At 42.1% G+C, this 14,332-nt stretch overlaps 1 protein-coding gene across 2 annotated transcripts in view; it reads right to left on the minus strand.

Annotated features, from left to right (window-relative positions):
* Positions 1–2,638: 2,638 nt before the first annotated feature.
* The window catches only part of podxl2 (podocalyxin-like 2), a 33,045-nt gene continuing 21,351 nt past the window's right edge, over positions 2,639–14,332 (minus strand). Inside the window, exons 9-14 of one of the 2 annotated variants that reach the window (XR_005638965.1) lie at positions 12,192–12,348; positions 9,800–9,861; positions 8,402–8,581; positions 7,395–7,556; positions 5,068–7,226; positions 2,639–4,964 (exon numbers count right to left, since the gene is read on the minus strand). Coding sequence is in view for 1 of the 2 variants with exons in the window: in XM_039797688.1 (XP_039653622.1) it covers positions 7,167–7,226; positions 7,395–7,556; positions 8,402–8,581; positions 9,800–9,861; positions 12,192–12,348 (621 nt within the window). In the remaining variant the exon portion in view is untranslated. Of the gene's footprint in view, positions 7,227–7,394; positions 7,557–8,401; positions 8,582–9,799; positions 9,862–12,191; positions 12,349–14,332 lie in introns of both variants that reach the window. The other variant, XM_039797688.1, reaches the window with a different exon arrangement.

Genomic DNA, 14,332 nt, shown 5'->3' on the forward strand with positions numbered 1-14,332 from the left:
TATATGGAAATGAGCTCGGTAGCTTTTGGTGACGCAATATATTGCAATCGATAATTGCTGTAGTTGTTGCGTGCGTGTGGCATTTAATTTCCCTGTTGTGGTGTATATTTCCCCCGTTTTGGCGTTTCTTTTCCCCGTTGTTGCGTCCCCCAGAGCAGCCCAGTGTCATGGCAGTTTGTGAAATAGTAACATCCGAAAATTGTGACCTGTACACGAAATAAACAAGAAAATCGTGACCTGTACACAAATCAGTAAATCAAAATAACGTGACCATTTCACAAACTGGCGTGAGACCGGGTTGGTATATTCTAAAGCATTTCTTCTTCATAAAACTCTGTTTGAAAGCCTCTGTGACACTAAATAAACCTGTTTTGTCTTAAAGTCTAAAGCTACACGAGACTTGTAGTAAACCTGCAAAATGTCCCTGAAAGAAATGCTCCCGTGTTGTTAATGTAATAATTTTTTTCTTTCGATGACCAACATGTACCTCCAGACAAAAACCTATATTTAGTATATTATATTTAACATATAAAATAATTCAAGCCAACTTATATTTTGGGGGATTGGGATGCAAATGAGTGTTTGTCCCCTGATTTATACATCAAACTATATTACACATGACTGTAGTGCAAATCAACATTTAAACAACAACAGGCCAACAAACATGACATCATTTTTATGCATTTATTTTAAAAGATTATTTGTGTAGCTACTGTTTGTGTGTATGCAGTAGTTATTATATAGTTGTGAGGACTAGTTTCAGTTTTCTCACATCGCCACAGGACTTTTTTTTGGTGGGGGTGTGCAGACCTCCCACCATCTTCTCTCCTACCAGATGGTCCTCCAGTGGCATGACGGAACCCATGATGACCTTCGTCTGGCAGGAGTTGCAGGGGTGCTGCCGATGGTCCGGGCAGTTGGACTCCACCTGTGCCTGTCCCCAGGTGCAGGTTTGTCTTCGGGGTTTGCCCCCCAAGCCACTGTACCCTCCCGAGTTAACCCACGTGGCTGTGGGGTTGCCTTCTTCCGCCCTTCATAGCTGTTGTGGTGGTTCTCACACCACCATATTCCACCTGAGCTGCCGTCGGGGTCTTCACTATTTACCCATAGCTGGGGCTATTACCCATAACTGGGGCTATTTACCCATAGCTGGGGCTATTTACCCATAACTGGGGCTATTTACCCATAGCTGGGGCTATTTACCCATAGCTGGGACTATTTACCCATAGCTGGGCCTATTTACCCATAACTAGGGCTATTTACCCATAGCTGGGGCTATTTACCCATAACTGGGACTATTTACCCATAGCTAGGACTATTTACCCATAGCTGGGCCTATTTACCCATAACTAGGGCTATTTACCCATAGCTGGGGCTATTTACCCATAACTGGGGCTATTTACCCATAGCTAGGACTATTTACCCATAGCTGGGACAGTGGTTGACGGGCATCAGGGCGTTTCCACTCACCGATGGGCCTGAATGCCATGTCTCTGGGGCCCACTGCTCCTCCGAGATCCCGTACAACTTAGCCTGGAGTCACAAGGGACCAGTTACCGTGTGTGCCACGGGAGGCGTGTACGAGATCTTGGCAGTGGAGAGGCTATGTACCGGCTGAGGAGGCTTACACACTCGGCTCCTCTTTTCACCCCTGAAAACAAAGGGCTATCCGGTGGCAGTAGCTGAAAGCAGAGAGTGGCCAGCAGAAGCAACAGGCAGCTACAAGCACTACTACTCCAACACTACTGCACTGACGCATCACATGCCCTGCGTGCAAACGCACGCACGCACACACACAAACCCACGCTCACACACACACAGACGCACACACAAACACACACAGACCAACACACAGACACACCCACAAACAGACACACAGACACACACACACAGACCCACACACACACACGTAAACACACATAAACACACACAACCCACACACACACACACACACACACACAGGCGCACACAAACACACACACACAGAGTCAGGATTTGAGGTTGAATAAATTAAACATTTACTGATACACTCAGACTTAAAATTCTATTAATATTAAAGCTATAGTGCGTAGTTTCTGTTGCACCCATGGGAATTCCCATCCATTTTTGCTACGTTTACACTTGGCCAGCTATTTTCATAAACGGACATTTCAACCTCAACTGTTTTAAAAAATAACATCGTGCACAGCTGTCAGTTTTCAGAAAAGCGTTTGTTTACATGTACCCTTGTATATATGCCGTCAATGCAGTCAAGAGCACGCCAGACCTGTAGGTGGCGGTGTAACGAGAAGCTCAAGCCCACGTTAGCCAATCAGAATCCCGAAAATAGCAACAACAGCAACCAATCACGTCCTCTTTCTCTCTCTCAGCTGCCTAAACCCTTTTATATATGTCAATGCCTAAACCTCCGTTTGTCTCAGTTTACATGCAAACATGCAAAAAAAGTTTTCCAAAATCTCCACTTTGGCCGGAGTTTTTAGAAATAATCGTTTTCTGTGTTAAAAAACGGGGTTTTCGTGTAAATGAGAGGCCAAACCGCAGGAAAATATCTGCGTCTTCCCTTCGTGTAAACGGGGCCTTATTCTAAACTCAAATATCCAGATTGTTCAGGGTTGCGGGAACAATAAATGACAATAACTTCACACTCTCCGAACTTTATTTTTACACATTTAACTTATTACACAGACAACCAAAAGACTGAGACAGTACTTGATCAAAATGCATATAAATAGACATACAAAAACAAGACATCAATTATAAAGTAACAGTAATAAAACACCTGGGTCATTCCTGTTAGGCAGCAACATTTCAGCCTCATAACTTTTGGTAGAATATGATTTTAACTGTCAGGAAACACGATCCAGAGAAACTTGTACATGCTTTTATCTCTGGCGGGCTGGACTGCTGCAATGGACTGTTCACAGGTCTGCTTAAGACAGCTCCAGCTGATCCAGAATGCTGCTGCCAACAGGGGCCAAAAAAAGGCTTGTACTGACTTAAAGGTTTATTTCCAAGATACTCAGATCTCCTGAGCCAGTACGAACCTCGCAGACCTCTCAGGTCGTCTGCGTCTGGATTTCTGGCTGCTCCCAGAGTCCAAACTAAACATGGCCAAGCAGCCGTTAGCTTCTATGCTGCACAAATGAAGAGCTGAGACTTGACACAATGCTGACTACTTTCAAATCCAAGCTAAAAGACCTACCTGTTTACCATTGCTTTTAATTCATTTTCTTTTCAATCACATTTGTTAGTTTGTATTATTGTTTTTATTCTGTGTGCCTTTATTTGTTTGTTGTACAGTATTTCTCCTATTGTTTTATTCTGTGCACTTTTATTAATTTTTATAATTTATTTGTTGTGCTTTTACCCATCTGTAAAGCACTTTGGGATGCCTTTGGGTACGTACAGTATATGTATAAATAAATTTGCCTTGCCTTGTAGAAGTTGATAACCTTGCATTAGGGACACGGTAAAATCGAGCCCGTACCACAAAAAAGGTCAGTAAAAAAATAAATAAAATTATATATTTATTATATATTTTAATAAAAATATGAGAAAGTAATTCATAGGGATAGAAATGTTGCTGCATACCAGGAATGACTGACCTGGGATGAATGAATAAAAACTCAACAAAATGTTCGACAGAAACTGGTTAAAAATGTTGCCAGGAAACTAACTTTATTATCTTTATACAAACAAAGGGTCACTTGTTTTTTTGCTAACCCTGACCCTAACCACAACTGAATTTGACTTGCACTAGTACGCTAACAAATTCAAAACACACATGAGGCTACTGTCACATTCTGAAAAGAAGAAAGCGTTCAGTTGATTTCGGACAAGAAAAAGCAACAAAATGAGTCTCCGTCAAACTCTCTAACTTGACCTTTCAGCAAATAAAAGCATTAGAAGCTGTATGTTTTGTTAGATTGTTGCTCGCTGCAGTGCCATAAGCTACATGCTCACCTATATTCTGTCTTCCAGTGGAGGACAAGAGGGCTGTTGTGCTACCTGTATCTCGTGCTGTTAGAAACACATACTCTACAATGCAGGGAGTCATTCAGGTTGTCAGTTCCTGCATGTCCTGAACGCTCCATAAATCCTGCTTAGCTGACAAAGTGCATATCGATCGGCGAAGTTTATAGTGAAGCCATATACAGTATTGTTACATCGAGAAATTCTGAGTAAAAGTGCTGAAACACAGGCAACATCTTGATGAAACGCAGATGGGCAATACTACCTGTAACAGGAATGGAGAGACTGACAACTGCAGGAACAAAATCATCGTAAAAAAAATGAAATCACAATGTTGAACATCTGATAGCAATTGTCTATCTCCATTCCAGTTAACTGAATAGTAAACTTGAGTCGTCTTATTGAGAATCAGACAGAAATAGCTCAAATGATTTCTGCCCATCTGATATTACAGTAGTCTATGTGCTTTTTTAACTAGCCAGTATTTTATTAATGGCGCCCTGAACTTTTCAAGTCCAGTACAAGTCCCACTTCTGACGACTTACGATTTAAATGTTGGTTAGTCAGTTATGACCACGGTGACTCTGACATGATATTAAACTTGGACATGATCGCAATGGTTCATACGTGACCCGGACTGACCGTAGGCGGCATCATAGCAACTCGGACATGATCGCTATGACTATGACATGACTGAAGTGACTCGGACATGAGTGTGTCGACGTGACCGTAGTGATTTAAATGTGACTCGGACATGACTGAAGTGACTCGGACATGTCCGTACTAACTCGATCAGAACCTTAACCAGTCAGACCATGGCAAGTCAGGGACATGATTGCATTGACTCGAATGGGACTCTGTCTACTGACTTGGACATGACTGGATCGATCCAGACATGACCGTACAGACTCCGACATGACTGACTTGGGTCTCGGAAATGATTGGGTGACTTGAATGTGATTCAGACATAATCATAGTGACTCGGACATGACCTTAGGGACTCTTGCATGATAATGGACATGACTGAAGTGACTCGGACATGATCGCAGTGACTTGAATGTGACTGGGACGGGATCGTAGTAAGGCTGACATGACCGTAGTGATTCAGATATGACCGTAGTGGTTTAGACTTAAAACATTTACCATTAAAACATTAAAGACTTGGGGCTCGACTTGGACTCGAGGTTCGACTCGACTTCAACACTGTAACTAGTTCTTTTTTTCATGCTTTGGACCTCTAAATGTTGCCCATGTGTCATTGCCTCAAGAGTTAACCCGGAGCATACAGCAGCCATTCCAACGCTATTGAAAAAAAAGAGCATATTAGGCTAAGTATAGCAACCATATGACATGGTTGTAGAGTGAACAGTAAACATCAGTTACAACCATTCCTATAAGTAAAATAGAGAGATTTCAGTCACTGTATATGCAATACATTTAACACGATGCAGCATTTCAATGATGATAGTCGCTATTTCCTAGAGGAATCAATAAAGTGCCAAAACCTTACTTTCAAAGTTGCTACAGGCTGTACTTCCTGTTGGGTGATTTGGAGGAGGAGCTAGGAGGAGTCGCTGTTGTCTCTGGAGTCAGACATCGGGGTGGAACCAGCGAACATCTCTGAAGCTGTGGAACCTTTCAGGACAATCTTGATTAGACTTCATGAATGTCTTGCTGCTGTCAGCCATACTTGGCTGTGGCTTTTACCAACAAGGCTTATGTGTAATCAACAGTGGTGGAAGAAGTAGTCACATCTTTTACTTAAGTACAATGAACAATACTACACTGTCAAGATACTCCATTAGAAGTAAAATCTTACATTCAAAATATTACTTAAGTGAAAGTAAAGGAGTATTGGTAGAGAAATGTACTTTAAAGTATCAAAAGTAATTGTAGTAACTTGTTACGCAAAAAAGAAAAACGGGCCAGTGAAAGTGTTCATCATTAAGATGCATTATTGTGTAAATAGTTTTTTAGATGGTGGAAATACTACTTTACATAATGTTGGGTAGTTTCATCAATAATGCAGCATTATTTTTCATGTTGTGCTTGCAAAATATTAATTTGTACAGTAATTATAGCTATCAGAGAAGTGTAGTGGAGAAAGAAGTATAAAGTACCACAAAGTTGTACCTAAGTAGACTATTTAAGTAAATGTACTAAGTTACATTCCATAACTGGTAATCAAAGTAAACAATGCCTTCTCAGGTATTACGCCTCCTTTCAGCCTGGGGACTGTTTGCTATTATTTTAGTTTAGCTTTAGTTTCCTGCAACCAGTAGGAGCTATTCTGTCAAACAATTTGACTAAATGTGAAATAAAATGGCAACCGCTCCTAATGTTAAATTCAGGCTTTAAAAAAAAAAAAAAACGTTTTACATTCAAATAGTAAAAGGTGGGAAAAGGTGCTTCACAGTACGATTTTGTTGCTAGTTACCTCTGACAGAGAGTTTATGTTTTTGGCTCCGTTTGTTCGTCGCTTTGTTGTACTGTGTGCTGTTCTACTGGCCCGATTGTTGGGAAACTTGGTGGAAGGGTGTAGCATGGGCCGAGGAAGAAGCCATTACATTCTGGAGCGGATACAAATCACGGGTGGATACACAAATTATTTTTCTTACTCACGTTAACATTGCGAGATAGGGCATTCAGCCTAGAGAGAGGTCTGCGCCTCTTCTAGTTTCATGTTTTAGTTTGTGTCTTGTGCAGGCACAGTGCAGGAAGCTAAACGTATAAGGCACACTTAACAGATGGGGACATTATCAAACATCAAGTCAGGATATGCAGCTCTATGAAATGCTCAACTCTTCCTATTAGAAGTCCAACTTTGTTCAAAGAGTGGATGTATTAAGAGATCAGCAAGATTATTGTGATTCCATGAATTCAAATTTGAAGAATACAGACCCTGAAACATAAACCCCAGTGTCTGATATCCATGGAGATGTCAGTGACTCCTCCTGCTCACCTCCTCCGAGCCTCAATCCAACTCTGACCGGAAAACACATCTATTACTCTTCAGGCTTCATACCTTTTAACTCCCATCAACTATGTTTTCTTTTCTCTCCCTTCTGTCTTTCTTCTCTTCTTCCTCCTCTTCTGTTTTCTCTGCAGTCATCTTCTTCTTCTTTCCTCTCAGTTTCACTTATCATCTGTCTATCAAAGACCTTCATGACGTGTCTCCTCTTTCTCTTCGTCCATCAGAGATGTGTGTCCTGCTCCTCTTCTTCCTCCTCAGTGGCTGCTTGATTGACAAACACCTGGAAAAAAAGGATGAGAGGCTTCATGCTGTTGCCAGGCAGAATATAATTAGTTTCCCAAAAAAAACAAGACAGCTGACGGTGTAGCATTAAACATTTCAACCCTTATCCAGAACTCATTCAATTATTTACTCATCCATACATCCACTTAATGAGTCATCCAATCACCTGCCAGCGACTGCCCTCCTCCCCGCCTCCTTCTCCTCCAGCCATGAGCCCATTGGTGCTCGGCTTCTTCTCCTGCATCTCAGGCTGGTTGTCATTGGTCACGTCCAGCATGGGGTTATCATGGCAACCGTTCTCCACAAAGTGAAGTTCTTCATTGCGGAACTGCGAGGTAAAAAAAACAAGCGCTGAAGACTCACATAAAAGTGCACAAACGCTTTATGTGAGTGTCACATAACGGGGACGATGGGAGCGTGTATGTTTACCAGAGGTGGAAGAAGTATTCAGATGTTTTACTTAAGGAAAAGTAGCAATACTAGAGTGAAAAAATACCAGTAAAAGTCCTACATTTAGAGATATTTTGCTGATTTCAATCCAGCTCTGTGTCATGGCAGTGTGGGCAGCCTGTGCAGATGAATGTTGTGTGCTTTTCCTCCGTGGCGCCAGAATTCCTGTCTGCTGAATTCTGCCAGATGACGGTTGCTCTGAGCCCACCATGGCATTTGACAGGCTCATGCTTATTCTCCTCTTATTTTGAAAGTGCTGTAACATCCTAACTGTATGGACTACGAAACGTCCATTTTGTGCAGCTAACAAGTACAAAGTACTTAATCTGAGTTTTACGGCAATATAAAGCTGTTAAACTTCCCTATTAAATTACATGCGTAAGTTTTATCTACAAAGAATTACAAGAATTATGGTATTCTTCAACATCAACATTTATGTTTGGGCTGTGGCCTTCCATCCAGATACATTTGGGCTCTTCATATGAAAGAATTTGGGCACCACTGATCTAAACACTGCCCACACTGCCCTGACACAGAGCTGGATTGAAATCAGCTTATCAAAATATAAGTACAAAAGTATCTGCATCAAAATATACTGGAAGTACCATTGTCTGCTACTTTATGAAATGTATAACTTCCGTTACTTTGCAATTCAGATTAATAATAAGTTCAGTACTTGAGTAAATGTACCGCGTACTATTCCACCACCAGGTGTTTACCAACCGTAGTCTTGGTTGCAGGCAGTCGTCTTTGCCAGCAGATGTATATTAATCCAGATGTGATGATGACCATGCAGACGGAGCCGATGATCACCAGAACCACAAACAGCTTGCCGTAGTCGCTGCGTGTTTGACTGGGACGAGACTGGCAACTGCTGGCCGAACTGTAGTTCTGGATGCCCACCTGATGACACACACACACACACACACACACACACACACACACACACACACACACACACGTTTGAACTTGATATGAACTCGATATGAACACAAACGCATAGTTTTTAAATTGAAGTGAAAGCACACGCCTGTAGAAGTAGTACTTGATTTTCCATAAAATCAATAATGTTTAATATTACGTTTTTAGTCTTGGCTCTTGTAATTAATGAAGTTCACTGACGTGAACATTGTCATCAACGAATAGGTGCGCTCTCTCCAGCACCAAACAGGAAGCAGCAAACTGGGTAGATAGTAAACATGGAGGGGAATACAGGGAGGTACAAGAACATGAACTGGTCTCGGTTCTCTTGGACTGTGCAAAAGGAGGTCCTGTCCACATTCTGCGGTGTCCTCTCTTTTTTTTTTTTTCAGGACAAATCACCGCACGCACAGAAGGGCAGCTGTGGCCAAAAGCTGCTTCTGTTTCGTGCTCCTTTCTTGTAAATTTTTTACTGCGCATGTGCGACTCCCAACAAAGATGGTACAGAAGTGAGATGTCTCACTCTGTAGCTACAGAGAGCTCAACACACAGGGTGAAAAGAGGAGCTGCAGCAATGTGCAGTACAACAAAAATATGGTGTTTTTGGAAAATTAAACCTTGTAAACCTATTCTGGTACAACCTCAAAATACAATTATGAACCTGAAAATGAGCATAATATGGGCGCTTTAAAGCCTGCACATCTGAATCAATGGGTTACATTAATGCACATTTATCTCTGCACGTTGCAAACATTCTAATCTACTGTGAACTTCTGCAAATTCATTGATTCATACTTTGCATCCTCTTTGTTTCAAACACTGTGCAGCTTTTATATATATGCTTTTATAATCAGATATATTTTCCATATTATTATTACAAACATTAATGTTTCTACTTTATATTTTCTGACATTTATAATAGGCCTAGTTGTTTTTCCTTTCCCCTTACGTTTATTTGTATGCACCAAGATACAAAGGGAAATTCCTTGGTGTGAAAACCTACTGTACTTGGCAATATTCTCATTAAGCTGTAAATTCCACATTCCGCATTAACTGGTAGAAATCACCATGTGTTTATATGAGCAGAAACCTTTTAATCTCTACTTTCATTTGTTGTGACAATTGTTTAGGTCGTAACACCAACATCTGGATACACGCATACAGTAATAAAGAATTTTGAGACGTTCTTGGAGAGTGTACCTTATTCAAACTTCTCCTGATCTCTCCCAGCATGTCCAGCACATCCTTGGCTGCAATCACCCCTGGAAGACACAACACATGTGGAACAATGTTAACACAGTGCTAAAAGCCAACACCAATGTCTGTCTTTGTGTGTATTTGTAAGTGTTTGAGTGTGTGGTAAGCACTATTTAGGGTCAGAACCATTTCTTTATTATGTACTGAAGCAAAGATTCCCTTGATGTCTTGTTTTTGAGTCTCTAATTCCGTGAGTACACTTGCACTGTGTGCACTATGTACTCACTTGTGTAGTGCTCAAATTTCGACAGGGTAGTGTTGTCTCCTGGTTGTCTCAGAGCGTTGACTCTTCTTCTTCTTCTGTTTATTGGTAAATGGCAGCCGGGCAGAGCGTTACCGCCACCTGTTGTTGTCCATCTGGCTAGTTTTCTCACTAACTGACAGCAGTATAGTGGTACTTATTACTTACTCGCCTTTCAATAGTAACTGCTGCAGCATCCTTGCCCGCATACATTGGTGGTCCCGTAGCTTCCGCTAAGTAGCAAAGATGGCGACCGCTGAGGGCGAGTAGTGTCTAGCGTTCCACGCTCAGGGCCAGATGTAACAACGCTTTGCGGCCACTTCAGGCATATTTTTTCATATTGCCTGGCGCGGGAACTGAAAATGGCAAATTGCGCTTTTCCGTGTCATGCATATGCATTAACGGGAGGGTCAAGGGCAAAGTGGGAGTTTTCCATAAAGAGATGGGAGAGGAAGCCTAAGCTGTCCCTAATTATGTATTCCGCGGTATGTACAAACACCACCTGTGAAAGCGCGCCTCTATTTTGCGGTGAAAATTCTCCGCCTCTTAAAAGCAGGTGTAAACCGGCCGCAAGCGGGTTTCCTCGCATATGCCTCCTGGTGAAATGGCAGCAGTAATCCGAGCAAGACGAAGACATAGGCCAAGGAGACGAGCTGAAAGGATTTTTGCCACAAGGATCACACTTTTTCAGTTGAGTGAACACCAAATCATTAAGCGTTACAGATTAAACAGCCATGCAATATTACAGTTACTGGAAGAAATCGAAGATGACATTGAATCTCTGACTCAGCGTTCACATTCCATTCCAGCAGTTGTTAAACTCCTCGCTACATTACAAATATTGGCATCAGGATCATTTCAAACAGTCATAGCATCAGCAGTGGGAATATCGCAGTCTGCAGTCAGCCGTATCATAGCACCAGTACTTAACGCTTTGCTACAGCGCAATTTATGGTATAATGGGTGGAGAAAGGCGCTGATTACCCAATGAACTCCAGGTTTGGTAAATACGACGGCGTGCGCTTTCTGTTGGCCATGTCGCTGATAATGCTACATTCCCAAATGTACGTACATCTGGCCCTCAATGCTTTGATGGTTTTGAGTGCAGCATCTGGGTACTCGTAGTGCACTGCTGGCCACACTTCGTCAGTGTGAACGCACTATGTACCCAAAATAGCAAGTGTAAGTGCAGAAGTTCAAGATTTGAGACACAGGAACAGTGTCAATGACATGTGCGTAACCTGTGGTCAAACTGTCAAACTAAACAGCACTGAGCCTGCCATGAACTGTCAATGTTTTCAGAAACATATTTTAGTGTACAGATTAGCTGTAAAATGAGAAAGTTTGTGGTCAAGTCGGGCCAAAACCAAGCACTGCCAACTGGCTGACCAGCCGGAGCAAACTCTAAACATGTTTCTGAAAACATTTGAGGTGAAAATAAAAAAAAGGTAATGCAGTAACAGAATCTTAATTCATATTTGATCAGCGCTTTACAGTTTGACCGTTTGACTGTAAAAATAAGGTTTGATGGCATGTTGAGGAGGAGGAGGAGGAGGAAGAGGAGGAGATCTCTCCCATGGAGGTCCACGGCAGTGACTCCAGCGGTTACCTTAGTGACAAGCCAAGCAAAAAGAGGAGACATGAAACTGGTACAGATGTCATAAGATCCAGTTTTAGTGAAGCGGAAAGAAGAGGAAAAGTGACATTGAGCAGTTTGCCTGAAAAATGTATCATATCATCTGTGGTGATTGTTTTCCTTATGCCATTAGGAACACCAGGAGGAGGCACTGGAACTGGATTTTTTCCTTGTCGATCTGATTCATGTAGAACTGTCAGGATATGTCTTGACGAGCAATGCATGCACAGAACAGCCAATAGGAGCTCTCTCTTTCTCTATCTCTCTCTGAAATGACCTGTGATTGGCCAAATTCTCTCAGTGACAGCTCGATTTTCTAAAGCCTGAAGGAGCCAAGAGGAGCTGCAAAAGTCTAGTGTTCTCTCAGACCGCTTAAATTACAATACACTGAAAGAATATTATGGAATAAAGATATATGCATATATATATATGGAATGCGTGTTTGTGCGTATGTGTACCGTGCTCAGAAGCCACGTTCATCAGCAGCTGGTGTTGGTGGTGTGTAGGCTTGCTCAGGTAGAGTACCCATGATCCCTCGGGGCTGTTCATTCTTCGAGCAAACACTCTCTCCATGACTTTCAACAACCGCACGCCCTGGTCCACACGAAACTCCTCCTGTCATACACACACACACACACACACACACAAATTTTTCTACAAGTTACCACTTGATTTCTCTGCAAATATCAACAAGTTTAAAGGTCCCATGACATGGTGCTCTTTGGATGCTTTTATATAGGCCTTAGTGGTCCCCTAATACTGTATCTGAAGTCTCTTTTATATAGACCTTAGTGGTCCTCTAATACTGTATCTGAAGTCTCTTTTATATAGACCTTAGTGGTCCCCTAATACTGTATCTGAAGTCTCTTTTATATAGACCTTAGTGGTCCCCTAATACTGTATCTGAAGTCTCTTTTATATAGACCATAGTGGTCCCCTAATACTGTATCTGAAGTCTCTTTCTCGAAATTCAGCCTTGGTGCAGAATTACAGCCACTAGAGCCAGTCCCACAATGAGCTTTCCTTAGGATGTGCCATTTCTGTGTCTGTAGCTATTGAGGAGGAGAGAGTGGGGGGGCAAGGTGGAGGGTGGGGGTGTGGCCTTGACCAACTGTCACTTTGCTGGTTTGAAAGCCATGATGTCTCTCTCTCTCTCTCATGGGGGGCCAAATTCTCTGGGCGGGCAAAGCAGAGAAAGGGGAGGTAACCTTCCTCCTTATGACCTCATAAGGAGCAAGATTCCAGATCGGCCCATCTGAGCTTTCATTTTCTCAAAGGCAGAGCAGGATACCCAGGGCTCGGTTTACACCTATCACCATTTCTAGTCACTGGGGGACCATAGGCAGGCTGGGGGAACTCATATTGATGTTAAAAAACCTCATAAAGTGAACTTGTTTTAGTGAGGAAAGAAGAGGGGATACAGGAGAATAGTTCTGGCTCCATCCGTGTTGCCGTAGCAACCATCAGGTCACTGCGGTGGCGGTGAGGATTTGTGTTGTTGCCATAGCGACAGACACCATGGTAAAGATCCAGAAAAAACAGAGATGGCCTCCAGCAGCTCTGTCTGCAGAACTCCACTGAACCCCTTGACTGTTTGTCTGCCAGCGTGGGAGAAAGGTCTGGCTGCTCCAGCTTGTTGTCAAATATTTATTTGGCTTGATTCTTGATTTAGTTTAGACGTTTTTCAGATGATAATCTCAAGACGATAACACAGTAAGTAGAAGAAGTATTCAGATCATTTACTTCAGAAAAAGTACCAATACCACACTGTGAAAATACTCCACTACTAAGTAAAAGGCATGCATTCAAAACCTTACTGAAGTAAAAGTATGTAAGTATTATCAGTAAGAGGTACTTAAAGTATAAAAAATTTAAAGTACTGACCGTGCAGTAAAATGTTCCCTGTCAGAGTTCTCCTCTTCTATCTGATGTTTATGTATTATTTATTCCTGCTGCATTAATGTGTGTGTTCCATTTTACTGCTGTAGATATCGTTAACGTTGTGCTCATTTTAACTCCTTTATATACTGTTGGCTAGTTTAATCTACAGCCATGCATCATATTCTATAAGATCATCATATGCTTGTAGCGTTGCTGTCCTGTGAGAACCACGTATCTCTAAAGTCAACTTCTGATGGTGATTGAAAAACAGCCCTGTTTTCAGCTTTGTGACGATGCATTTTCCAGCTGATCCAGGAGGCTTTTTAAAGACTTGATTTAGCTTAAAAGATGCTCTTAGCGATGTTGGGTGATGTTCAAAGTATTTTCAAACAAAACGGAGGCTAGGCTCGCCCCTCCCTCCTCCTCATCCCGTCCCCTCTCCCTCACTTCCGTGCTTCCGCACACTAATGCTGCGTTCCAGACACAATTTTTAGCCCGTAAGTTATGACTTCAAGTCACAACTCACGACTTGGTAGCGTTCCAGGCAAAGCGTGGTGTGCTAGCGTTAGCTAGCGTTAACGTTAGCTAGCGGCTACCTACCGTTGACGTTAGCTAGCGCAAGCTGATACCTTGGATGTATTAAGCTGATACTAGCCATTTCTAGTCGGCAACATATTTGGGGCTTCATTTAATAAACATAACCTGTAGTAGTACACAA

Source organism: Perca fluviatilis, chromosome 4, assembly GCF_010015445.1.
Source record: "Perca fluviatilis chromosome 4, GENO_Pfluv_1.0, whole genome shotgun sequence".
Lineage (NCBI taxonomy): Eukaryota > Metazoa > Chordata > Actinopteri > Perciformes > Percidae > Perca > Perca fluviatilis.